This window comes from Seriola lalandi, unplaced genomic scaffold, assembly GCF_002814215.2.
Source record: "Seriola lalandi dorsalis isolate HSWRI2012SDOR001 ecotype SW California unplaced genomic scaffold, Sedor1 jcf7180002054375, whole genome shotgun sequence".
Lineage (NCBI taxonomy): Eukaryota > Metazoa > Chordata > Actinopteri > Carangiformes > Carangidae > Seriola > Seriola lalandi.
This window is the reverse complement of record NW_019524928.1, coordinates 289,254-315,436: the sequence shown is the minus strand read 5'-3', so window position 1 is coordinate 315,436 and position 26,183 is coordinate 289,254. Positions and strand designations below refer to the sequence as shown.

The window sequence follows — 26,183 nt, the reverse complement described above, 5'->3', positions numbered from 1 at the left end:
TTTCAGTTCATCTTTTAGCTATAATCTGGCTTCTTTATTACAGTATTTTGTGTCCAAAGTGCTAATTGTCAGCCCACATTTAAATCCGCTCAACCTAACAATGTGACTCCGCTGTAGCGGTGTTTAAAACACTACACACAAAACTTTGTTTAGCCAAATCCTACAGTTGTTACTACGCAACAGCACAATTCTAGCTTCATCAGCCGCCATATTGGAGTCGGACACTGCAGGGATGTGGACGACACGCCGGTTGCTATGACAGCGGCATCATTTAAAACGACTGTGTCAACTGTTGGACATTTTCTGTGAACCCTACAGCCTCAGTACGTTCATTACTGTGCTTGCCTGTAACACCCCCGCCCCCAGCCCTTCAACCGCCGTCCTCCCCCTCTCCTTTTTTTTTCCTCTTACGCAAAAAGCAGCGGAAGATTGTGATTTGCTGGAGTCACTCCCTCCCACTTAGGGGGTAACTTATTACGGGAGTTTGCGGGCGGAGCCGGTTTCCCTGAGAGATAAATTGTGTGTGGTACAATTGGTGGAGTCGGGTACAAAACTGTCCTTTTTCGTTTCCTGAGAGGGACGGTTAACAGTCTAGACTAAAAGTACCCGAGCTAAACGGTTGAATCACTTAGAGAGAGAGAGAGAAAAAAAAAAGGGGGATATTACCGGGGAAGCAACATGTCGGGAAATAAAGACAGTGACGGCGGATGGAGGAAATTTGTGTGGAATTCGGAGAAGAATGAGTTTCTAGGACGTACGGGGATCAGTTGGTGTAAGTAATCGATTTCATGTATTTTCACTGAACTAACGAGCTAGCTTACTGTTCATAAACGACGGCATGGAGTCAAATAAGCCGTGATGTTGCCCCTCTGGCAGAGGCGGGGTGGAAACCGACCGTGTTAGAGGGTATTTTTCTCTTGTTCTTTCTCGGTTTCCTGACTACAGACAGACAGCACCTGTTAGAGCTCGGTGGCTGTGACACGCTGCGTCGTGACTTCGTTTTTCAATGGAGACTGTAGGTAGAAGTTGAGCCGTAAAATCTGAATAAACTCCTTTGTGACAGAGTAAAAACTGGCTTATCTTTAAAAAAAAAAAAGTTAGCCTACTGGACACGCCACAGGTCGTGTGTAGTCAAAATTAAGACTAATTAATATATATATATATATATGTGTGTGTGTGTGTGTGTGTGTATTTTGAGTGAATGACCCCCCTTTACACGTTTGCATTGATTGTCTGATGTTAGTTTATACGATTTATATTTAAAATAGACAATTGGTTTTATGGTTAATACATTGAAATATGAAATGGTTGCCCGAGGCGTAGACTATATCGGTCCATTCATTAATAAACGTCCTTTATGAAAAGGTCATCCTGAAGGACAGTGTGTGGTGGGCCAGGACTTTTCACTGAACCAAACGGTGAAAGTTGGGGCAGGTTTATTGTCTGCCTCACTGGACCACCTCTTTAATTTAGCCTTTCAAGGTGAGCAGAAGGGAAACAGAGGACATTTTATTCCCCCCCTCATTAATAAACTGAATAGCTAATCTCTGGCTCCTGTGCACAGGCCCAGTTATTCTTCCCTCCCTTTCACTCAAACCCGAGATTACTGGATCCAGCTCTAATCGTTTCACCACTGTTTTCAATACTTTTAAGACGAGGGAATGCTTCGCCTAATCCGGCCAGCAGTGGCTGTTGATTTGATAGGATAACTACACCCCATTATATAGTAGTACTTTAAGATCACTAAACCGTTTTACAAATTATAAATGGCATTGTTTTTCACCCCCCTCTCCTTGTGTGAAACAGCCAGGTTTGGCCAGACAGACATCGCTTGGTAACATGGTGCTGTGGAACAGATCACGACTCACATGTCTCAAGGGCCGCCCCTCTCCTGCAACCACTTATTTATTTTTTTATTTCCTGGAAAACAGGAGAGCTTGGTCTGCGTGTTTTTTTTTTTTTTTTTTTTTTTCGCCAGTTTAAAAGCTCTCGCCCCTAAAAAAAAAAAAACCTCTGAGCTCACACAGATCATTTCCGAGAAGAAAAAGAAGAAGAATAAGAAGAAAAACAAACAAAAAATCGCCCTCATGAGCTGGTATGTGACAGTCAATAGCGAGTTCATAGCGAAACTTGCCGGAGCTGCTTAAAGGTGAAATTTAAAATCCCCACACGCTAATGTTGTAGTAATATATCTACCAGTCCCGTAGTTACACTCTTAGTGATTATATATTACAGGGTTACCGTCGGTGTTGGTCGTGAGGGAGAGTGATGTCGCACCATGTAAAAAGTGAGCGATGTTGCCCTAAAAGCAACAGGTATGTCTGTGCCCTTGAGTTGCTGAACCCCCCCCCCCCCCCCCCCCCCCCCTCCCCCTCCTTCTGGAAAATGTTAATTTCTTAGGTTAGATGAGGTTTTGAAATCAGCTATTAACATTTGTGTTGATCGAAATATGGGGAAAATACAAGGAAATGACGAGTGTCAGCGTTAGACAGGGCGCTCATTTCTTCGCCCCTCCCTCCCTTGGTGTTCCTGTGTGTTAATTTCGTCGTGTTACACAGCTGAATGTGTTGGGATAATAAACCGCAAGAGCAGAAACCGTCAGTAAAAAGTCTAGAGACATCAGTGTGGTGTGAATGTGGCGATGGCCCCTTCACAAGACGCTGCAGCAGGAGTCTGGTGGGGGAGGTGCTCTCCATTCAAAACTCAGCCCTTTCAACACTAGCAGGCCAGTCTCTGTGCTATTGACGTTTTGTGTGCAGCAGTGTTGATATCTGGCCTTTTTCTGGCCACAAAAAAAAGGTGCTGTGGACCCATATCACCCACGTGTACCGACACAAAACTGATCTCCTGTCAGTATAAAGCTCATGTAATTGGCTATAATGCTCATTACAGTGGTCCCGTTCTGATTTTAACCAGTTGAGAAACGGTAAACTAAAGTCACTAGGCCACAAAGAGAAACACTGGCTGTAACCTCCAACATCCCGGCGCACTTGTTCGCCTGATCTTCAGCTGCACCCATGAGACAAAAATGTAATTTGTTTTGCAAATACTACTTGTCCATACAACAGGTCTATTGTTTCTCCGGAGGCCCATTCTTAACAAATCACCTGCAATTCTACACAACTCGTCAGCACAGGGTGTGTAGAAGACAAAAGGCAATCGGTCCAGAGTTTACATCAGACAGAAATCCTGCCACCATGGCTGCAGACTTGCTCATTAGAAAATAGCTCCCCAGGCATTTACATTGGTAGCAGGTGTTGTGGCAACTGGTAACCATGTTACAACACAAAATCAAGGGCATCTGTCTCCACTAAAGACATTAAACGATTATTCTGATATTTAACTCTTATTTTGAATAAGGTTAACATTTCCCTGCTTCTGCTGGGAGTTTTTTTTTTTTGTTGTTGTTGTAGTTTTGATATGAGCCATGCAGTCTCATATGCACAAGGTTCAGCATCAGAGCATCAAATAAAGGGACGTTGCTCTTGACGTCATGTGCTGGAAACACTGCTCACGTGTTCCAAGTAGCAAAAACTGGCGGTCTTAGAGTGAGACAAACGAATCTCCTCTCCACAGTCAACAGTCTGTGGCAGGAGATAAAGCAGTGGCGCTGAACCTGCGATCAACCCGCCAAACTGGTTTCACAGTGGCTGATTTGAAAATGTAACAGGCGGCCGGCCGAAAGACATTTTGAGGCGGTGCAACGACAACAGCAAATGCATCAGGAATGGGAACAGTGATGGTGAACTAGCAGAGAGCTGTCTGTCTGTGGCGTGGCATCAAATATGGAATGAGGTTTTGCATTGAAAGATTTGCGATATGTGGCAAGGCAGAGTAATAATTAAGTTTTGGAATAAGAGTTATGTAAATGTATATTAAATATGTTCAATTCAATACCCAGTCCAAGAGGTGCATGTGAAATCAGATAAACCTGTTACTGCAGAAACATGAAAGTAAAGTTAACGATGGGGCTGCTTTGAACTGTTGTAGTTGGATCAGACTATAAAGTCAATTCTGAGCTTCATTTGAGTCATATGCTGTTTCCAGAGATAATCTGATCTGAGATCATCTCAAGTGGCATTTTTACCACCACATTATGACATCTCACAGTTGTAGTACAGATACCGTATTTTATAGCTGGAGAACAAGAACAACAGGTCTAATCTAAAGGTGATAAAAAACAACAGTACAAGCTATGTATATTCCCCCCCACTGGAATTGATTGAAACTAGCCAAACAAGAAATGCCAATTACAAGTTTCTATCTCCAACAGTGGCACGAATAAAACCAGAGGCAGAAACAATGAGGCTGTTTTGTTCATGTAAGCGAGGATAGTGTGGTTTTCTTTTTTGCCTAACCTGTTGTAAGTGGCGACACAGCGGGGGAAGGGTCCGCTGTGACGGGCATGACCAGTGACTCATCTCGTTCTACTGGAATCGCAGCCCTCCTGCTGTTGCATAATTGGGTGAAGTTTTGAATTGGGAGAAGAAGAAAAAACCTGTCATTGTTCTAAAATGGCTTTGGTGATGAGAAAAGAAAGGGATCATACTGAGTGGAAGCAGTTTGTGGAGGATCTATTTAATACAATTCCCAAGGTTTTTTCTTTTTTCTTCTGGAGGTTTTGTCCAGATTTTGCTCCTGAATGCTAACAGTTGTTTAAAGACTCAGGACAACAAGCCAAGTGTTTTTCTGTGAAAATAAAAGCCTTACTCATTAAATCTAACATCACCTGGTATATTCACTTCATTTCAAGCTGGTCTTATTCTATGATGTTTAATCAAAAGATCTCAACATCGTAAAAACATAAATAAATAAATAAATACTCATCATAATTTGTCCAAGGTGGGATTTAAATGCATGTTTTGACCGACCAACATTCACTTGATTTAAAATTGAGAAAAACAGCAAATTCTCATTCTTGAGAGGCTGAAATCAGAAAATGATTATTATTTTTGTTTCATACATGAATGAAACAATACTGATAAATCAGTAAGTGTACTTCTTCTTCTTCAGTGTTAATTATTAAAATTGATATTTATGACATTTACTTTTCCCCCCTACAGTTAAGATCTTCTTGTTCTACGTGATATTCTACGGATGCTTGGCTGGAATTTTCATTGGGACCATTCAGGCTTTGCTGCTTACGTTAAGCAACTACAAACCCACCTATCAGGACAGAGTTGCTCCCCCAGGTAAACATTTTCCAAAACATTTTTTTCTTTTCTTCTTGCTTTTGCCTTTTCAAACTGATCTGCTGGATGTTTCATCAGCTCAAAAGTTAAACCGACGAAAGAATGGACACTGATCAGAAAAGTTTTAGGCTGAGTGTCTGAGATAATGTGGCTGTATGTCTTGTCTTGTGTGATTAAAAATAACTGTTGGGGTGTGCCTGTAAGCTGTTACTCTATCAGGAGTCTCTCTGACCTTAGATAGGTTCAGCCATTTTGTCCTTCACTCCTCTCAGCCAGTCAATGTTTCCCCCTCAGGCTACAGGGGAACTGTCGAAGCTTACACCCATTGTAACTAAAAGAATTCATGTGTGCTATGATTATGCGTCACAGCCTACATGTTTACATATGCATGTGTGGCAGCCAGAGTTTGTTAGTTTATTTATTAAAAAAGATTTGGTTTTGTCTCAGCTCAGAGGCCTCTAAGCTTGTTTTGCTGGAGAAAAATTCTAATCTGTAATCTTTTGAGAACAACACCATCAAACACTGCCACAGTCACACTATGAGCGTTTCGAAATTTCCTGCAAGCTTGGAGACAAAGTAGATTTTTTAAAGTGCCCAGCCTCGACTTGTTTGCACAGCACATGCTCTGCCCTTGGCGGTATTTTTAGCAGCCAGTGTAAATGAGTGGCTCCATGCACACGGGTTAGTTTGCCTGCCGTTTTGTCTGTCAGCCGTCCACGGCTGTTGACAATCAAAGAGTAGCCCGGCAAAGCAACAAAGTAAGTGTGGAGTGCTTTGAGCTGAAGTGAGTTTCCAGTAGTGGCATGATAAAGGAAGCAGAGAGTGGTTAGATTTTTTTTTTTTTTTTTTTTTTTTCTCTCAGAGCCCGCCTCTCACTCTGAGGCTAAAAGTTTCCATTGTGAGAGAGACACACACGTGAGAGTGGATGGGTGGGGACAGGGGGATTGGTGAACTTTCACAAGCCACCACTGAAATTGTAATGACTAAATGTTAGTTCCCTCTCTCTGTGCTGCACACACAACTCCAGTCCTGCTCATAACTAAAGCAACAAATAAACAAATCCAGCAGTGAAGCTGGGAAAAGGTTCACAAATGTCTCGTTTCCTTTCACTCCCTGTACCCATCTCATTCTCCTCATGCCACGCCTCACTGAGGCCTTGTGCACAAGGTCTGTGGAAAATTACTGCTATAAAGAGCTGACAGAGACCATCTGAGGAAATCCCCAAGACCCTACATTGTGTTGTCCTAAGATAATAGACAGGGACTCTCTCTGGGCCCCACAAAGAATAGCTTGCATGACACACAGTGTGGCTTCTGTCAGGAAACTCACTTCTTTACACAAACAAAATAGGTTGTAAATCCTTTCTCAATTGTTGTATCTAATTCTCTTTTAATCAATTCATTACCCTTTATTTTATAATATTTTATCAATCAACGTTCTGTTTTCAGGTCTGTCACACACCCCACGCTCAGAGAAATCAGAAATTTCTTACAAGAAGTCTGATGAGAATTCATTTAAGAAGTACATCGACAGCATGGATAAGTTCCTTGAACAGTATGATGATGGTGGCCAGACTGATCAAATGAAATTTGAAGACTGTGGAGGCAAGTATAAGCCAATCATCAATCAGGGATTGTCATACTCTCTGGCTGATCCCTGATGGGTATGTAACAACCATCAATCAAGATTTGCCACTCATATGTACAGTATCTAGATCCATTAACGAATACATTCTCACAACAAACAGCAGCCTAATATTAATTATCCTAACTTCATGTTGATACAAGTAAGAATGTGCTTGAAAAAAATGGTCTAATGTGTCTTTCTTTATCTCTTGCAGACACTCCTCGGCCATACAAAGAACGTGGAAGTGTGGAAACTGACGTGGGACAGAGGTCAGCCTGCCGTTTCAGCAGGTCCTTGCTTGGCATTTGCTCAGGGATCACTGATCAAACTTATGGCTTTAAGGATGGAAAGCCCTGCATTATTGTCAAGCTCAACAGGATTGTCAACTTCAGACCAAGGGTAAGTGTTTTTAGCATTCACACTGACATAGAAGGTAGAGTTTGGAATTAAATGAATGAACATGTTCTACAGGAACAATAAGAGCAAGTAAAGTTTAAATGTGCAAACTTATTGTTACTCCTCAGCTGGGGTGAATGCAAGGAGCCATTTCTTTGTTAGATGTGTCAGATAAAAATTTAAACATGTTTGCTTTGTAGAGATAAGAAGCATAAAAACTACTGCAGTTACTGGGCACATAAATTAGGCATTGCTCCCAAACGTAGCACGCACGTAACTTATAATAGATACACACATCAAATGCTTATTGTAATTTTCAAGCAAATTCTTTCTGAACCTGCTTCATTTTTTTATTTTACACATAAACGTTTAAAGCACTACAGCTTATGTGAATAAAGCCTTTGGTGGCTCAGTCTGGGGGCATGGTGTTAGAAAGTGAGCTCCTCATCTCTGTTTGAGGCTAGTAGCATGAGGCTACATTAGCCGCTACTAGCATAATGACTTTCCCAGCAACCTACAACTTGTAAATAAGAATCTGAGACATCGCGAATTACTGACACCGACGAAACCTCCCGCTTGGTGAAAAGAAAAGCAGACATGCACAGATGCACCACCGCTGGCAGCTATATAAAAATAAAATCCAACATCGACACAGATACAGCGATCGGCTCATTTTACAGGAGCTCTTTGTGTCTTGTTTCACTTGGTCACGAACAACCACATAACACAAAAAAAAGAAGCTAATTCAGGCTGTTTATCCGAACACCGGGGCTGACCCTGTCAGAATAATGCATGGACACCACAAACTGTGGTTAGAGTTGCACTGTGGGTAATGTAATTTTCAGCAACTTTTACACAGACAGATCTTGATATATTGCCGTTAAGAAGACTCCTCGTTACGCTGCGTTTGTCCTGCGCCCGTGTTCTGCACTCAACAGCGTCAGCATCCTACCTGCTCACCCTTTTACACAGATGTCGATCCGCCTCTGTGACCTTCTCTACTGTCAGCATAAAGGCGGAATAACACTACCCCCACACACACACACACACACACACCCACACACACATTCCACGTTCGTAGTTTTTACACAGAACAGAGAGGAGGAATAACAACCCACATTCCACAAAGTGACCATGTTCAGCGTTAGGAAACTTGTCGCATTTAAGGTGGCGGCATACTTCAGTACTGTTCTCAATAATAAACTCAAACCACACTAAGCTGAATGCAAGTTGCAAAATGTAAAACCACTTGTAGCAACAGCAGGTTTTGCTGGGGATCAAACCTAGCGTAACCGTCTGCTCAGGATGTTGTTCATCCACCACTCTCTCTTTTGTTAGGCTCCTGCTGACAATCAGTCACTCCCGGAGGCTCTGCAGGGAAAATTTCAGCCCAACCTGATCCCCATTCACTGCAAAAATAAGGTACGTTTGATTTGACAGCATCTGGCCTCGATGTATTAGCACTCATATACTTGTCTTCAGCATAATGTTGAAAACGGGTTCGATTCTAAATGAAACTCTGCCATCGTGTTTGCAGAGAGAAGAGGATGCAAGCAAGATTGGAGAGATCAAGTACTTTGGCATGGGCGAAGGCTTTCCTCTCCAGTACTACCCGTACTACGGCAAACTTCTGCACCCTCAGTACCTGCAGCCTCTGGTGGCCATTCAGTTTTCCAACCTCACCCTGGACGAGGAGCTCCGCATCGAGTGCAAAGCATATGGAGCGAACATTGACTACAGCGAGAAAGACCGCTATCAAGGACGATTCGATGTTAAGATCACAATCAGCTCGTGACCTCAGCCATGACGAGCACTCTCATTTTAAAAACAAATAAAATGTAGAGAGAATTAAAGAGTTCAGATAAACACCACTAGTCTTTGAACATTCATAATATACAGGACCTACGCTTAATCCGTGTGCTTTACACTAGCTTTTCTGTGTGTTTGTCGAGGGTTAGTATGTAAAATACAAGAGTAGCAATAGCAAATATTTATTCTACTGTAAATGAAAATATTCCTTGAGCCATGGGATGTGTTCATCTATTACTGTAAAACCGCAATTCCACTACTGACGTGTTTCTGTCCCCAAAGTATTTCATCCTAATGTGGTTTCTATATATTTTTGGAGTGTCCAGTGCTGTAGTCTAGTCCTGTTGTAATCTCTTTTGTCTTATGTCAGCTTTAGCGGTCCAAGGTGTGTGCGTGTGCGCTCGTGTCTGTGTGCAGGTGTGTTAGTTTATGTGAGTGTGTGAAGTGTCTGTTAACGTGCTCTGATTAACTGAAATACTAGCATGGTACTCTGAACCTTTAAGGCCCATGTATGAGTCAATGACTGCGCTCCATGGAATCTCTTTCTCTTTTTTTTTCTTTTTTTTTTTTTTGATTGTTTCTCTATCCGAGTTGTTCAAGTTGACTGTGGAAGGATACATTTGTACACCTTTTCTTTGTTCACCTTAGCTGTAGGATATGGTTTGATGACATTTCTGTTTGATATTCTTACATCTGTTCATTCTTAATTCATAGTGTAGAGCTTTGTGGGTCCAGCCTAGAAGACTGTCACCTCCATGGAAAAAGTGGCAACTCAGTGCTTTGAAATCTGTTTTGCTGGAGACATCACATGACGTGATGCTACTTACTATTGAATGTTTTAGCCATTTTCATGGTGGAAGAATTTTATATTTATGCAGTTGTACATTTTTTTCAAAGTGTAATGTTTGAATCCAATACCAAAGTCGCTGGTCAGAAAGTTAGAGAATATCAGAGGCAATGCAGTATCCCGTGTAATAAGATGTTTAGTTGGTGTGAAAATACTTAATTCGGTGTTGAAGATCAAAACACTTGTCAGGAGTCTGCTCTTGTCACTTTATTTAATCTGCATAAGGCTGAAACAATAAACTGAAAAATGAGACAACTGTGAAGTCTTTGAGTCTGGAGTGAGCATGTTTTCTTGTCTGTAATCATCCATCCAAGATCTTGAAAAAATACTGCACCTAGAATAAGAAATGAAAATTAATTACAGCACCTACTGAATCAAAACAAAACATCAAAGTGTCAGCCAGTCCTCCCTCTCCGATAACAGAACAGTCACACAGTGAACTCTCCTCTGTACAAGCCCTTTCTTAGCCACTATGTCCCAGTCTTGGGAAAATGGCAGCTCAGTCAGTCACAGGCTAATGTTTAACAAGGAGGCATTTGTCCAGGCCACAGATCAGGAGTTTTCCTGAACAATGACGCTCGATGGGTCAGACCCACTCCCTGTTAAACAATGGTTTTGTTTCAAATTCCTCTGCCATTCTTGTTCTCCTCAAAACCAGTGTGATCTAAGGTTGCCCCAAGCCCACAGAGCAGAGTCATGAGACTCGGCTTCACAGAGTCGAGGGGGTTTTGTTCTTGGCTAAACACAAGGTAGTTATGCATGGACTGAAAGACAATGAGGAAACCTATTTGTAGGATCAGAGGCGCTACACAGATGAAATAATGTGGGTGTACTTTTCAGTACATGGAGAGTACAAGAGTGCGTGTGTCACTGAAATGCCACCCACCTCCAGAACACCATCCTCAGGGAGGTCTGTGCAGTGGACTGCGTTTTTCACTTTGTCTTTGCCATAAAGAGCACGCAATGTGGTTGGACGAAGATGCCGTGCAATTTCCTGTTGGGTGAAAACATCTGGATTGAGATTCCCTCACTAATAAAACACTGACAAAATCATTTCAGGAGCACTCAGCTTCTCCGTGAAACAACAAAGATAAAGACGATGAGAGATCATTTAAAAAAACAGGTTTATACAATCATGAGTTTTGAAAAAGAACATCCTGTACTGTTGTGTGTAACCAGAGTGATTACTCAGCAACTGAACATGTGATCCTGGGGAGGAAATGACAAAAAACTGACACATACAAACGTCTTACACACCGAATGTCGGGGGACAGATTACCACTGCCTCCCATTTACATTTCATGATGTAAGAAATGTCTAAGTCTCTTGCTATAATACCACAACAGGTGGTGATATCTCCTTCAGTTCTACTAGGATTTCTACATGATTACCATGTCTTTATTCCATATTCCAGATTAGTTTTATGAGTATATTTAATGATTTTCTGGAGTTTGTAGCTCTTAAAAACTACATGTGCCACCACCCTCCACACTGTTCCACATTTCTGAAAGCTGTCAAGACAAAATGTCCAAATCTTTTCAGACGTTCTCATCACTGCACACTAAAAAATAAAGTATGGAGACATTTTATTTAACAGCTTAGCACAGCTCCTTTGTGTTGCACACAAACGGTTAGCACTTATTCTCCAGGCAGCAGCTTAGTCTTGAGCGCCTGTCTATTTCCTTTCAACATGAGACACTCCCAAGGTCAAAGCCGGGCTTCCTTGCCCTTTACTACTCTGTGCCGGGAAACACAACCCTCCCACAGGGTCCACCATCAGGGGAGGGACAATATGGGAATAATTAATTCACTGAGATGACTACTAACTGTAAAGGTTATGTAACATATACTTGAGTAATCTTTAATACATTGGGAAAAAGCAAACCATGTGATATTTCGCTCTAATAAAAAAGTTTTTTTCTTTCACAAGTATAAAGGCCACCATCAAGGAAAATACACAACTGTAACTCTCAACTGACCTCCTGTTTATGACAGATTCAATTATACAAGATAGAAATACATCTGTATAACACCACCAAAGGTTGGCTTTGTCTTTGTCTTTGTCTTTGTTTTGTAAAGTAAATAATCTGGCGTTGGCTTGCGGCAGTGGAACATTTCCTATGACAAGGTCTTTATCCTGCAGTGGTTAATGAGGGCGCACACAAAAGGCAGGAATAAGTTTCAAGGTCGTAAATCAACGTAGCCTTCTCCTCAAAGCCGCTCACTGTCTTTTAAAGCTAAAAACATGGGACAAACAAGTCTCCTGGTTTAAATGACTGTACGACACAACACTGAAGTGAGTATGAAAGAAATAAAATGTTCCAAGGTTCAAGGATCATGGGAACTGTAGATCACCAGGGAACAGTGGCTCCACTGAGTTATATTACACTTTTTTTCCAAAGCGCGTTGTATTTTATTACGTACACATTGTCAAATGTTAAATTAGGAAAATTATTATGGAGCATTTGACTATTATAGTGCCACATATATACAAAGCCTGAACACTTATGTCAGGTTTAATGGGGGTTTTTTTCCAAATATGTGCCACTCTGAAAATGACTGACCTGATAACGTTCAGTGATGGCTGCTGCTGACTGGACAGACAGAACCAGGAAATTATAAAAACAAAACATGCACAGGTTCAGGATCTATAGGCCTAAATTTAAAATACTATATGGTACTGGTTTTGTGAAAAATGAAACCCACAGGTACTTGAACAGTGCAAACACATGTAAGGTGACTGATTATAACACAATGAAAAGCGACAGTATCTATGAGCCGATTACTACCAGCATTAGCATTTAGCTCAAAGCACTGCTGCGTCTACGTACAGCCTTACAGAGCTGAGAGCATGGCTGCTTCTTCTTCTTCTTGTTCTGCCAATTCAGTGTCATTATCAGTGATGAGCCGCAGAGGCCAGGTGTTACAACTATCTTGATAAATCGTGATATTGCAGTCCAGTGAAAGTGGTGAACAAAGCGAACAAGAAGAAACAGTAGCAGGACTCCTGGTCTGGTTGTTCAGTCGTGAAACATCTCAGACTCTCAGAATAAGAACACCAGTCTCTACAATCTCAGTTTGTGTGTCAGGAAACTAAATACAGCCTCCTGTGCAGAACTGTCTACAACATGGATCTGACCAGGTAGCTGCATGTCATTTACGTACCACATGACACATGAGCCTGAAGCCAAGGATGGCAAAGGGGAAATTAGGGGGAGATCTACCTAGAGATAAAAGAATTCTTTGCGAAGCGCCGTCCTCTGTAATTGCATTAGCTACCCATGAGTGACCTGCTGTCAGAGTTTAATTTGATTTTAATGGGTCCCATAGTGTGCTAGACTGACCATCACGTAACAACTGCCTTCTTTTGTGGACAGTAACGGCCATGGCAGAGTGACCTGGTGGTTACGTGACCGTTCCAGAAATCAAAAAGTCTCACATCTGATCTGTTCATGCACTGCTGACTGTGCAACTTTTTTTTTTTTTTTCAAAACCCATATTTCCCTTTGGGCACAGCTCCATCAAATGATTCTGCTACCACTCACACATCCATCCATACATACTAGTAAAAGTGAACAACTACTGGGGACATTTAAAAACTACCTACAACTTTGACGCAATGAACAATTGAAGGTTTTGTTTGTTCTCTCTATACTTCAAAACAGAAGATATCACAAGGATTACTGCAAACAACAGACAGAAAGCAAATATGTACTTGTAGATATGTCTTGCACAAATAGTTCATGGAGCATTATTATTCATAACTTATATCTTTTTTTATTTGATCATAAACATTTACTGTTGCTTTGTTGTGACCTTATTCCTTCTGCCTTTATTACCTCGTACGGTTTTTATTCTTTTATTACTGCCACTACTACAACTCCTGCTACCGTCTGTTAGCACATCGCCTCTTTTATTTTTCCACATGATGACCGACCAGATAAAGAGCGAAAGAGTCTGAGCCTGTTAACGAAATGTCATACATATACATGATGAGGCAAGAGTTGAATCTCAGTGGATTTGACAGAAGTTATAGTTTCTCTCAATCAGCAACATACTATTGCTTTAATCAGAATAAGAACATTTGAATTGTATCTTCTGTCAGTGATACAGTGCATTAAATTTAGCACAGTGCCCACCAGGAATAGCTGATATCTTTTTCCACAAAAGCATTACATAGATAAAAAATCAATATGTAAAGCATGATTTATCTCAGCATGCGACAGGAAGCTTCGGCCTATTTGATCATATCTCACATTAATCCTCTACTGTAAGACAAAGTGAAGCACCACAGCATGTTGTGGCCACTAGTTAGGAGCACTGACGTTTGATTACGTTGCTGATTTAAAGGAGACGTGTATACTCCAGGCTGGGTCAGGACTGGCTCACAGACGACCGTTGTATCCGTCCACTCTGATATCAGGACACATCACAAGACAGAGCGCAATCTCATGACTGAGTGAGTGCACGGCAAGGCAGCGCCGGGTGTGGAGGTGTGAATACACGATGGGCCTTTTTTTTTTTTTTTTTTTTTGCAAGATACACAGCGCCTCGTTGAAGAACTGTTACATCTAGTGTCGCATACTTTGATGTTTCTGTTCTCTCATGTAAAATAAGCACCACAATTAAAATGATCTGCCATCAACTCTAAGATGATGAATTGTGTTTGAGGTTCATTAATCCAGCCATCCAGCTGTATAGTCACGTGTTTATTCACACAAGACCTGTGTTGTTTATAGATTAGTCTTTAGTCAACTGGAATTAATCAATAGCCTATTCTTATCACAAACAACTGACCCTTAACTATTAATAGACAGTCTGACCTCTGCATGCAGACTGTGGGTGCAGTGATTGTCCAGTCCAATCTGTCAGCCTGATAATGATGTGTGGAATGTCTTCACACACAGTGTTTAAAAAGAAAATGTACTGTACTTTGGTACCAACTCGTCAGAACAATGTTACATGGAGCCACACATGCCCTGTTGGTGACCTCATCAGATAGCCTCAAACACACTGATCTAGTTTACAACTTTTCTTCTTCTCTGAGATTTCATGGCTGCTGTGACTTTCCACTTATCTCATGTTTCAAATGGCGAGGAGGAGTGCTAATGTTTAGGTTATTTGTCAGATAATACTGAGGTGAGTCCGAGGTCATGGAGTGACGAAACCGCTCGACCTCCCGGTTAGTCAGTAACGTCTGAAGCAATCAGAGAGGTTACAGACGATGAAAACAAATTAAAGCAGCTGAGGGAGAAAACAAATTTAAAGATAAACAAAACATTTATAACTATAATTATAATTCCACTATTTGGATTTTTGAGTGCTTCATTGGTGCTTCAGTTGTGACGGTTGCATGAAACTACATAAACACAAAGAGCTTCACAGCAAGTGTTAACTGGTAAGAAACCAAACCACAGCTAGCTCTGAACAGAGTAACTAATAAAATAACAGAGGGCGGTAGCAAAGGCTTAATTATTTTGGCATCAGTGAGCAGTGGTGTAGTGTCATGTGACCTGGAAATCATTAGCTAATTAACAAAGCCTTTTCCTGCTCTGTGGCTGCAATGTCAGTAACATTTTGACTGTGGCCTGGAAAAGTGGTGATTAAGCGCAGAACATATAATAAACAAAGTAATTAATGTAAAAAAAAATCACAAAGAAAGGAAAAGCTGAGTCATGGACAAATGCTGAGCTTGTAGAGGAATTGTGCAGGTGTGCGTAGTCCCTCATTTTTATGGTAACAACACAGTGATTGGAGGCAAAGCCTCTTATCATTAGATTTCACATCACGCACACTAGCACAGCCCTGCAGCACTGGTTCCACAGTATCCAGGAACATGCATGCACGTGTTCACACACACACTCTCACTCACACACACGCACACAGACACAAAAGCCACAAAATCTTTTAAAATGTACACTAGCAGCTAAAAAAAAACAAACATATTTTTACTTTTCATGCGATTGGTTTTGAATGAATCAGTCCTTGAGATCAAATATAAAGATCAGTTCAGAAATATGGGGCTCCTCATTCACGTCTTGTTCCGGCTGGATTATCAGCAGCTGTATCCCTGACTACACAGTAAAACCTCAACTCTGAAGACGTAGCCTGGCTTATACGAGGCTACAAGACAGAAGGATTCCCACATAATTACCTGCAAAACATTTTTTAGAGAGTATGAAAAATATTTGCTCTGATCTTTGAAATATGAAAAATATTAGAACCTTCATGAAGGTGAGCTCGATTACAGGGCTTTTGTATTAGTTTTAGCTACATGTACATGTACCAAATAAACTGGCATTTATTGACAATACATGTTTTCTGTTATCGTTGACAACAAAGGCATTTGGAAAACTCACTTCAAAAGGATGATGGATGGAAATATTGATTACCACCAAATTTAACTAAACTTTTGAAATTTTACCTGTCAGACAGATTTCTAGTGCATAAAGAGGAAACAGGAGATAATTTTACGTATGTTTTCACTCACTGGATCGGCGGGCCCGCAGAATTCCCTGAATGTCTGCTGTGTGTCTGTGCTGTGGATCTCCAGGACCATGCAGGGTCCAGAACACAGCTCGGTCACCATACTCTGCAGGGAGTCGAAATGCAGTCAAAACAGTTTTTTGTTTTTTTTTTTTAAATGAAGAGTTGGTGATTACTGATAGTGATAATACTCAATTGACAAAAGCTGTCACATATTTTGTGAGTACTCCAGATCCTGTCAAAAGATTAGGTAATGTTTGTATTTCTACTATCAGCTTAAGTAACAATCTTCAGAACTACGATGCAGGTACTTGCCATGATGGCACAACAACACAGTGTTTATACTCACAGGATACTCTGCGACAACACCTTTGTAAACTTCATAGAATTCTTCTGCATTTGCCCGGTCCACATTAAACTGCGAAAAGGAAATATTCCAGTTAATGAAATGTTTAAAAAACAGTAGAGGACACAACGAAGGATCTTTTATTAATCAAACGAAAATACTGAAGTTTAAAACATTAACCTCAGTATCATAAAAACCTTTTGTAGTTTCCAAAAAATAAGTTCTAACTAACGTATGAAGAACATGAAAGATATGAGATCATATCCTTGGGCGTTTATTTTATTCCCATTAATGCACAACACACTCTGCATGTGGTCACAGTGATAAATCCCTGATTGATTTATTTTTGTCCTTGGGCCCAGACTGTGCATCACATCTGATTTGGCAAAATAAATGGACTGTGAGAGGTCAGTGTTTGCAGCAGTGACGCTGACTTCAATTATGAGGTCAGGCTGGAGCAGAGTAAATCAATAGAGTACACATATTGGTTACATGAGTATAGCTAAGATATATGGGGGTACGAGCAAATGAAATTTACTTTAAAACTGATTTACATGAACAGAGTGAAATCATATCAAGCTCAGTAATTGTATGACACTGTACAAGATCACAGCACGAGGACATGAGAATTATTCGTGAAACTTTTACCATCTGAAGGGCTGAGATTTCAAATCCAGCTGCAGATATGGCGTTCAGGATCTTCCCAGCCAGGCCTATGAACACATCAAAGCTAATGTTAATGTCTCTTCGCTTTTATGAGCTTTTAAGTTTACACACACTGACAAGTGAGGTGTTTAGTGCAGCAATAAACTGTTCAGTGTAATCCTAAACAAATGATCTCTGCAGCAACAGTCACAGTTCAGACCACACGATCAAATAAATAATATTGTTCTTATTCTTATTCAGTGGCTTAGGTTATTATCATTTAATGTTCTATTTAGTTAAGAAGCCTTTATAATGCTGCTGCTCAAACATGAATGTTATCTTATGTTGCACCATCCTCAGATTATAGTGTCTCCTCCGCACAGAGCACAGTGAGATTGTCTTACAGATGTCCTGTCTACGAGAGGAGAGGAGACATTATTTTTGCCCAGACAGTCAACACTTCACAGATACAGAGACTGTACCTCTTGTCATTGGGGCTGTGCATTAACGTAAAAAATGGCAGAGTCGCAGGGACGAAGGTGCAGCAGTGACAGTGAAGGTCAGACGGCTGCAGACACACATAATTGAAAGAGGGCGCCAGCCGCATAATCTCAGTCAGACATCCTGATAAAAAGTAGCCTGTGCTCTTGTCAGGCAGGTGTCTACATTTTCCATTAATACCAAATGCTGCTGTGTGTAATCACGACTTTCAGTTTGGACCAGGTGCTTACACCAGTGTTAATGAGTTTCTCTTATTTGGGTAATCGTCCAGTCCGGTACCGTATGTATTAGGTAAGTAACCACCTCCTGAGTCCTCTGTGCCCTCCCCAGCCGGCAGCCGGCAGACAGACACACTCAACGCAGCTCCCAAAAGCAGCTGGTGCTGTTGCTAGGAGATCCTATTCTGGGTGCCTGGCAACAGAAGCTTCTCTATTCCAGTCATGTCTGATTGCATTTCAGTCACAACTTCCTTTGTCACCACTGTGATTGGCTGCGCCCCGTACACGTAGCGTACATTAACCTCTTGAGTGATCCTCGAGGGGAAATCAAAGCAAGCTTCGTCTTTCTCTTTGTCGTTGAATCCGACTAAAAATCTCAGCTTGGGGTCAGCTTGCCAAACCTCTCACACTGAGTTGCTATTTTTGGCTCAGACCACAGGTGTCAGCTCGTGACTGAAGGTAAACATTGCGTGATCACATTAAAATGTATGACCTTTCAGTGATGCAACTTCAACCCGAGCATCTGAAAATATGAATATAATCTCTCACTAAGCCAAATTTATTACTTATGGGCTTAGTTTGTGCTGTTTGCTGTAATACCTGCAGACTTTCTGTAAGACTGTTCTGATAAACACCAACTGAGTGTGACAGACAGAAGCCAGATCAACCAGTAAACTATGGAAAGTCAGTCGGGTGATGACAATTGTGAAGTGTGAACGTAAAGTACAGCCTGTTTCACACCTCGCATTTACTCAGAAATAGTTTTTGATTGTTTGTTGGGTAGTTCAGACTTTGACAACCGTTTTAGCCACTATCTCTTTGCAGCATAAATATAAAAAACCAATGGCAATACAGTAAGTGTGTGTAAATGAATGGGTCATAACCATGTCTCAGTGAGAAATGAACTGTCAGTTATACTTTAAACAGCGCAGCCTACTTGAAATGATGCAATCCAAATACCTACTGAGCTGCCAGCACAGGGAAATTTGTGTTTACTTTGTATGGTTGCATAAACTCCTCCTAAGATAAAAGCCTACGGTTGAAATACTTAAATCAAATGTACTTTAACACTATTGAGAGAACATGTATTAGTGATAGTAAACTGCTGAAAGCGTCTGACTGAATTAACAGCTATAAACCTGCAGTTCTTTAAATTTTCTTCAAAGTTTAACTTGTACAATAAACCTATATGTGACTTGTATTTTCTTATTTCAAAAGACACATTTTGATTGCATTTACTTTTTAATTTTCAGACATTGATCTTCACAAGAAATTTGACAACTGCCTAAGAGTTACCAGCCCTCCTCCCTCTAGTTTATTTTTTAAAATAAACCAACAAAACTGAAAGACTGAGAGAAACAAGAGAAAACTTTTGACATATTTGGTGACAGATCTTAATGATAACACAATTGCTGCATGCTGTTGAGAATGAATTAATTATTATCAATAACCACTAGTATTAACTGAAGCATGCACACATGTGTACTATGTGTTTTGGAGGAATTTAACATTGCACCTGATTTTGAATTCATCAGTTGCTCAATTATAACCTGCTGCAAAACAGAGCATGCCAGCACTTGTGTAGGTTTTTCAACAGGTCCTTTCTCATGGACTTTTCTCACAGCAGACACTTTTAACTTGTCACGACAGCAATAAGATTAATTATGACACCATTCCATGTAGGTGTGGCAGGAAGTCGTGCCAGTGAGCAGCATGCACAGAACCACGTTCCTGGCACACCTAGATATCATGCTGACACGCTGAGGATTAAAGACTTATATTTTTTAAAAACTGGACAACAATAAGTGCTCTAAACACATGATTACTATCTAATAGTATCTTTTCTGTCTGGTCCCTTTTATGTAGTTCTTCCTTTCAGATGTTGCTACTGAATAAATATTTCAAGCTAGGAGAAGAATCTCCTAATCAAAATGTCATCTTGTAATGTCTAATGCGTTGTATGTGTTTTTGAAAAACAGAGAAGGAGAAAGACGAAACACAAGTCCTGTACATACATTGAGACTAAATATAAACCTACTTCAAATCACCCACCAAACAAATTACCACTGAAGAAAAGCACTACACATCAAATCAGCACCACAGATCAGATTAAGTTACATGGCAGCATGGTGAGCCTATTCATTTTAATGAACTGCGTTTGGGCTTCTATGTCCTGCACCAGTCCAGTCAACAATTTTTTTGCGTGCATACTTCAGCTCTGTGCAGAGAATTGCACATTTCACAGGTCAGAGCTCTAGTGGCATGCTCCATGAACAGGGATCAGGGCAGGGATTTGGAAAAATCCAAAGCCAAATTTGGTCACCATGTAGTGCCTTTGTGTGACAGAAACACATCAACTGCCATAGGTGGAAAGGCTTATACAAGTCCGCCCTTTTCACACACTGACTAAATTATGGATGTATCAACAGACAGAGAGCGGCAGATGCATAAATAAATAATGTTGGCATGTAGTTCTATGGATACTGAAAATTATCTCCAGCTGCAGATACTCTGAGTAGATGTGTGCTCCTTACCTTCTGACACAGCATGAGGTTTGATGATGCAGCATGTGCAGTCAGTATAGATAGCTGTATTAGAGGGACCATGGCCAATTGTGGATGGGAAAAAAAATTCAAGCTCCTGATAAAACAAAGAAACAGAGGGGGAAACAAAACAACTTAGATATCCGGTCACAATATCTGGCAATGTGGAGCTTGGGGCTACAAGGGCACATATGAATATGGACAGGGTTTAATGTCCTTACTCTAGCTGCTGCAGCAAGTGAGTCAGAGCCATGTCCAACATTTTTGATGCCATCTGTTCCAAACTGGGCACGGACACTCTGTGGTGCCTCCCTCCGTGCCACAGCAGAGTCTGCAGGTCCCAGGAGCTTCCTCCAGATAGACACGGCCTCATCACCCATCAGCTCCATGGCAACCACAGGCCCCGAGGACAAAAACTGCACAAGGTTACTGCAAAATGGAACGTTTATTTAAACGCAATATCTACCAGCAGTGGGTTAGCTGCATTAAATGTCACTGCAACTTCATTATGATCATTGTCACAGGTTCTGCTAATTATAGTGGCCAGCTGCTGCAAATCTTGTAGTGTTTCATACCTGCTCAAAACTGGGAAATCGTTTACACAGACACTCACTTGAAGAAAGGCTTTGACTGGTGTTCCACATAAAAGTCTGTCGCTTCGCTCCTGTAAGAAAAACCATAAACCACGAGTTAAGGACTGACCAAGTTATCTTGCGTATTCAGTATAATAAACAGCAAAAACATTTACAGAGCTCAGTAATATTTCTGTGGAGGAACTGGTCCTTTGTGGTGTGTGAGATTTTATCTGCTTAATTGTTTGGGAAAATAAACAACGTATGACCCAGTATTTTTCCAACAGAATTTTATTCCTGGCGGTGTGGAGAGGGCTTTGAGACAATAGTTAGACCTTTATATTGGCTAATGGAAATGGTAAAACCATTTCCTAGTACTTTTCCAGGAGGTTTCTGGAAAAAGATGTAATCTTTGTAAACTGGTACTAGTTATAGAGAAAACACAGATAAGAATTTAATCAGTTGTGTTATGTTCATAACAAGTTATTGATTTTCAGTGACATTTCCAGAAAAAAAAGCTGCTCCATTTAAATACAATTCAGGCTAACAAAATAACAAAATGATAAATAAAGACTTCTGTACTTCTCCATTTAGACCTTCATGCTGGGGAAAAATTCCAAACAGTATGACTGAACAGTAAAATGTGAAAGATCCAAGGAATTGAAAGATTGTTTTTGTTTATCTCAAAATTTGAGCGCGATGAGGGTGGGTGTGACTCAGTATTTTGAGTCTAAAGCCCTGATTTCAGATTCTTTAATATACCACAATGTAAAAACACAACTACAAGCAAAGGTTCTTCACTCATAAGGAATATCTGCAATATATATAAGTACTCATTATATCCATTTCTACATCAGAGACCCTGACTGGTTTGATAAGATGATTACACCAAGAATGAGCACCTGATAAAACAGTAAGCAGGTAATTAAATGCCAAACCCGTCTGGGCCTTCAGAATGCCATATGTTCCTAATGTGTGTGAGAAAGCAGAGCCATCCATCTGTTTATGTGAGGATACCGGCACCAAACAGCCCGTGTGTGCCTCTTTGACAAGCGTTTCTCTGATACATTACCAGAGTATGATTGTAGTATTATTAGACACTGACCAGTGAGGCGTTTGTCCTTACCATGTAAGCTTTGTCATTTTGGCTTTGGTCACAATCAAGTTGGAGGAGTATATCAATTCAAGGGCATCTCCGATCTTGGTAACTACATCTGGCTTTATCAAAGCCAGAGTTCTAGAAAAATGGGGAGAGGAAAAAACAAAGAAACATAAAGAGGAAAAATGCATCAGGATGTGAAAGGATATCTGACATTACAAACAACAGGAGACCTTAAGAAGAGCTACACCATAACAAAAACACCTCTTCATTACAGTAATGTAAATGTATTTAGAATTTATAATGTATTGACATGTAGGGTTCAGTATTATACCTGAATGTACATTGGATGAAATGGAAATTGTGAGCACAAAGAAAAAACAAAAGCTGACAAGTTCTTGGTTAATCTGATAGTCTTAGGTTTATTGTTTCATTACTTAATACTGTAGTTTTTGAGTTGTTGAACTAATAGACAAAAAGAAAGTTACTTTGATATTATTAGCAACAGCTAAGTATTGTATTTGCACCAGATTTGAAAAATTTTGAGTGATACCCAGCCGAAATATGAGTTACAATAAGTTAGTCAAACACATTCACCTGAAATCAAATTGTTTGTTTGGTCACAACAGAAATCTCTTTTCCAGCAGATGGTGCTTGATAAGCATGCATCACTGACAATACTGTATTTAAGAATAGAAAAAGACCTTCCATCAAATTATGAAAGTAAATTATGATAGTAAATGTAGAACAAATGTAGCTTACATAGCAGTTTAACAAAACATGTTACAGGAAATATGATTAATTTCAATCACCAAAATGTTTACCATTCTGAGGACTGAGTTCTTTGTGGCAGTGAATATTGTTTTTGAGTTTTTTTGCAATAAAAAGATTAAGATAAAAAAAAAAAAAGTAAATAAAAAATAATGTTCGGATAAAGATTATGAGCCACACTTGGTCGGTTTAATTACAGGGTGGGTGGGACAAACATGTGAGGCATGTAACTGGTGAGGATAATACAGACTTATTGCACAACCTAAACAATCGTACCTTTCTTTTTTGCTGCCAAGTTTGTTTGCTGTGTACTGATCCCCATATTCAATCAGATTAAGTTGCCGTGAGAACACATTCACTCGATTCCCAACAAACAGGTCCTCTTGATGAATGTCATCATATTTGGTCCTTCTCAAAAATATTCGCTGGTTCTTTACATCAAACTGCAAATACAAACAAGCATGTTAGTAGTTTTTCAAACATAAATGTGATGAATATTAAACTCTAGCACTTATAAAGATATCAAGTACTTAAAAAGTCAGCAATAAAATAACATGTTCTAAAATCAAAATTTATCCAAGGCTGTCAGAATCCTTATTTATTTGATGTAAAGAATACATTTGCACCTTACCCTACCAGTCACCCAAACATTCTTACTTTGATGCTAAAAAGCTTCATACATTTTAATTACAATATTCTTGCTTTTCTAAGCAGCCTCAGAAGATGAAGCACCCAATGTAACAACAAATGTAGTATTAATTGAAATAGTAAATGTCTACCATTTCCACTGAGCTATCTTTGGGGTAGTAGAACAGTTGGTAGCGCCGCAGGAGAGCTGCAGTAGGGTCATACCACTCAGCAAGAAAGGCAAAGCGAACCTCCTGATAAAGTCAAAGGACAGAACAAATTAGAGTAATTTGGAGGCACAAAATAACTCATACTGTGGTTTACAAACATCAAAAATATATCACAATGCCGACTGGAACCATGAGGCTTTGATTCTGTTGCAACCAAAGTTAATATCTTTATGTGAAATTGATTTTGTGTAGGTTTCAGTCACAGACACAGTCACCCAAATAGTTTCAAAATAACCCTAAATGAGAACAAGGAAAACACTGATTAGTACGAGTCCAAACAATTCATGTTTAAGTATCATTTTTGCCAGGGGCAAAAACCCCATACTTGCTGCAGTAGATCTATCTGTCCATTAAGTATGTAAAACAGCCATTTCAGTGGGGTTTTTGCATGTTTTAGTCCATTTACTACAACTAATTATTCATTATTCATTAGTGTTAAAATATTTTTCAATGAATGCTTTTCTGTTTGAGGTTTTTGAATGTTCCAAACTTGTATTTATCGTTATTTTTGGCTAATTAGGTAACACAAAGCAGTGAACATCAAATCTAATTTATTTTCATAAAACAAATGGACAACTGATGTTAACTGTATTTAATAAGTCTATGCAAGACAACTGAAAGCATCCAAAAACATGAGTATGGTTCTTTAAAGAGCTAAGTTTAATCACATGGCAGTCTATGGTAGACTTTTCTCGTTTAGTGAGTCTGGGCTTACTCAAGTGTAAGGTTTCTGGAAATCTCTCGCTAGCATGAAAGCCATCTTCAAATCAAAGAAGTGCTAAGTGTCAGTCATTTTTGTGATTGTATTAACAATTAAGACTGACTGAGAATGACCTAATGTAAACACTTGAGCAAAGACGGACCTGATTTTATTTATCTATTCTACCAAACCACACTGAGATTCCAAAAAGCAGAGAACACTAATACATACAAATGATTGCCTCAAATTAATTTGTCTTAAACCTTAAATTTATTGAGGTAGCAGCTCAATTGTTAGCACTGTCACCTCATAGCAACAGAGGTCTGTGTTTAGCTTCCAGCACCCTCTGTGCAGACAGCCACCATGGGAGCTCTAGTTTCCTCCCACAGTCCAAAGTCATGCAGGTCAGGTGAATAGAAGACTTAATTCTGACTGTAGTCTGAGTGGGTTTGTGTCTGTGAAGGACAACATGTTCAAGGTGCTTTCTTGTCTTCTGCCTGTTGTTAAATTGAAAAAGCTCCAGCTCCTGTGACCTTGACTCGGTAGGCAAATAAAATAAACAATCCTCTCTTCTGCTCTACAAAAATGTAGGGTTGATGACATAAACTCTACAAATATTTAGGTATTATTGGATTAAATAATTTCAAGAAACAAATTATCCAGGAATTCGTTTTTGTGCCTGGCACACAACAGATTCACAACATATTGGAAACATATTTAGATGTTTAATCCTGTTTAGATACCCCACTGTCACAGAAAAGTCTCATAAACATTGAGATCAATGCCCCAGATTCAGTGTCTTGCAGGAGGGCACTTAATCAGAACAGGTGCTTACTGTCACTGTCACCTCTTTCACTACATCAGCCTGCTGTCCTTTCCCGGCTAAGTTAGAGTAACTTGTGCTGGCCAGCAAGCTAGCTACATGAGACAGTTTGGTCCCTTTACAATGAAAGCCAAAAGGTTTTGATCACCCAACGTAGATTAACCTAATACACAAAATACGTATTTTCTAGCCGAATTAAAAACGACTCATCCCAATACCGATGTTGTTTTGTGGACGTAAGAAACCAACACTTTAGCACTAAATTAACGTTAGCGAGATTTAACTACAACCTATCTTAATAATTAATATGTAGCTATTGCCATTAGCTCGTTCGTTGTTACTTATTGTTTCAAAGCATAATGTCTTACTTAATTTGTTTACTAAAAAATGCTATCATTAACAAAATGTCTAGGTTTAGTTTAGCTTAGAATAGTTAACAAGCTAACTAACTGATAACGTTAGCGGAAATGCTATGTTTCCCTGTGGTTGTTATGCTAACATTAGCAAACAATTGTCCGTTTGGTTCGTTCAAGCGCACCTAAGTTTCTACTGGTGTGGTATACTTTTATAACGTATAATTGAACAAGGACATATTAACCACTTACCATTTCTATAAAAATAATAATATCTTCATGACCCACTATTGTCGTCAGCTTGCAAACGTTAGCTAGTAGGTGCTATGCTTCGTTTCTATAGTAACTGTAGTTCAAGCCAAGGTGCGTTCAAGAAACGTTGTAACGGTAACTCCTTTC

At 40.0% G+C, this 26,183-nt stretch overlaps 2 protein-coding genes across 2 annotated transcripts; one reads left to right on the top strand and one right to left on the bottom strand.

Annotated features, from left to right (window-relative positions):
• Positions 1–512: 512 nt before the first annotated feature.
• On the top strand, positions 513–10,132 carry atp1b1a (ATPase Na+/K+ transporting subunit beta 1a). Its single transcript, XM_023408859.2, has 6 exons — positions 513–772; positions 5,064–5,192; positions 6,641–6,796; positions 7,033–7,217; positions 8,553–8,636; positions 8,752–10,132. Exons 1-6 carry the CDS (start codon positions 679–681, stop codon positions 9,007–9,009), a joined length of 906 nt encoding a protein of 301 aa, XP_023264627.1. The 5' UTR covers positions 513–678; the 3' UTR covers positions 9,010–10,132.
• On the bottom strand, positions 10,063–26,154 carry nme7 (NME/NM23 family member 7). Its single transcript, XM_023408858.2, has 12 exons — positions 26,037–26,154; positions 23,831–23,932; positions 23,328–23,494; positions 22,308–22,418; positions 21,223–21,273; positions 20,831–21,038; positions 20,601–20,706; positions 17,351–17,415; positions 16,706–16,774; positions 16,361–16,462; positions 10,757–10,864; positions 10,063–10,204 (listed from the first exon to the last, which is right to left on the bottom strand). Exons 1-12 carry the CDS (start codon positions 26,037–26,039, stop codon positions 10,172–10,174), a joined length of 1,125 nt encoding a protein of 374 aa, XP_023264626.1. The 5' UTR covers positions 26,040–26,154; the 3' UTR covers positions 10,063–10,171.
• Positions 26,155–26,183: the final 29 nt, after the last annotated feature.

Bases quoted from the DNA above. Each gene is read 5' to 3' on its own strand.
- nme7 (XM_023408858.2), bottom strand. The intron at 21,274-22,307 runs GTAAGGACAAAC...TTTTTCTTACAG, and splicing joins AAAATGACAAAGCTTACATG to GAGCGAAGCGACAGACTTTT. The intron at 21,039-21,222 runs GTGAGTGTCTGT...TCCATTTTGCAG, and splicing joins CAGTCAAAGCCTTTCTTCAA to TAACCTTGTGCAGTTTTTGT.
- atp1b1a (XM_023408859.2), top strand. From the start codon at position 679: ATGTCGGGAAATAAAGACAGTGACGGCGGATGGAGGAAATTTGTGTGG. The intron at 6,797-7,032 runs GCAAGTATAAGC...TATCTCTTGCAG, and splicing joins GAAATTTGAAGACTGTGGAG to ACACTCCTCGGCCATACAAA. The intron at 8,637-8,751 runs GTACGTTTGATT...TCGTGTTTGCAG, and splicing joins CCATTCACTGCAAAAATAAG to AGAGAAGAGGATGCAAGCAA.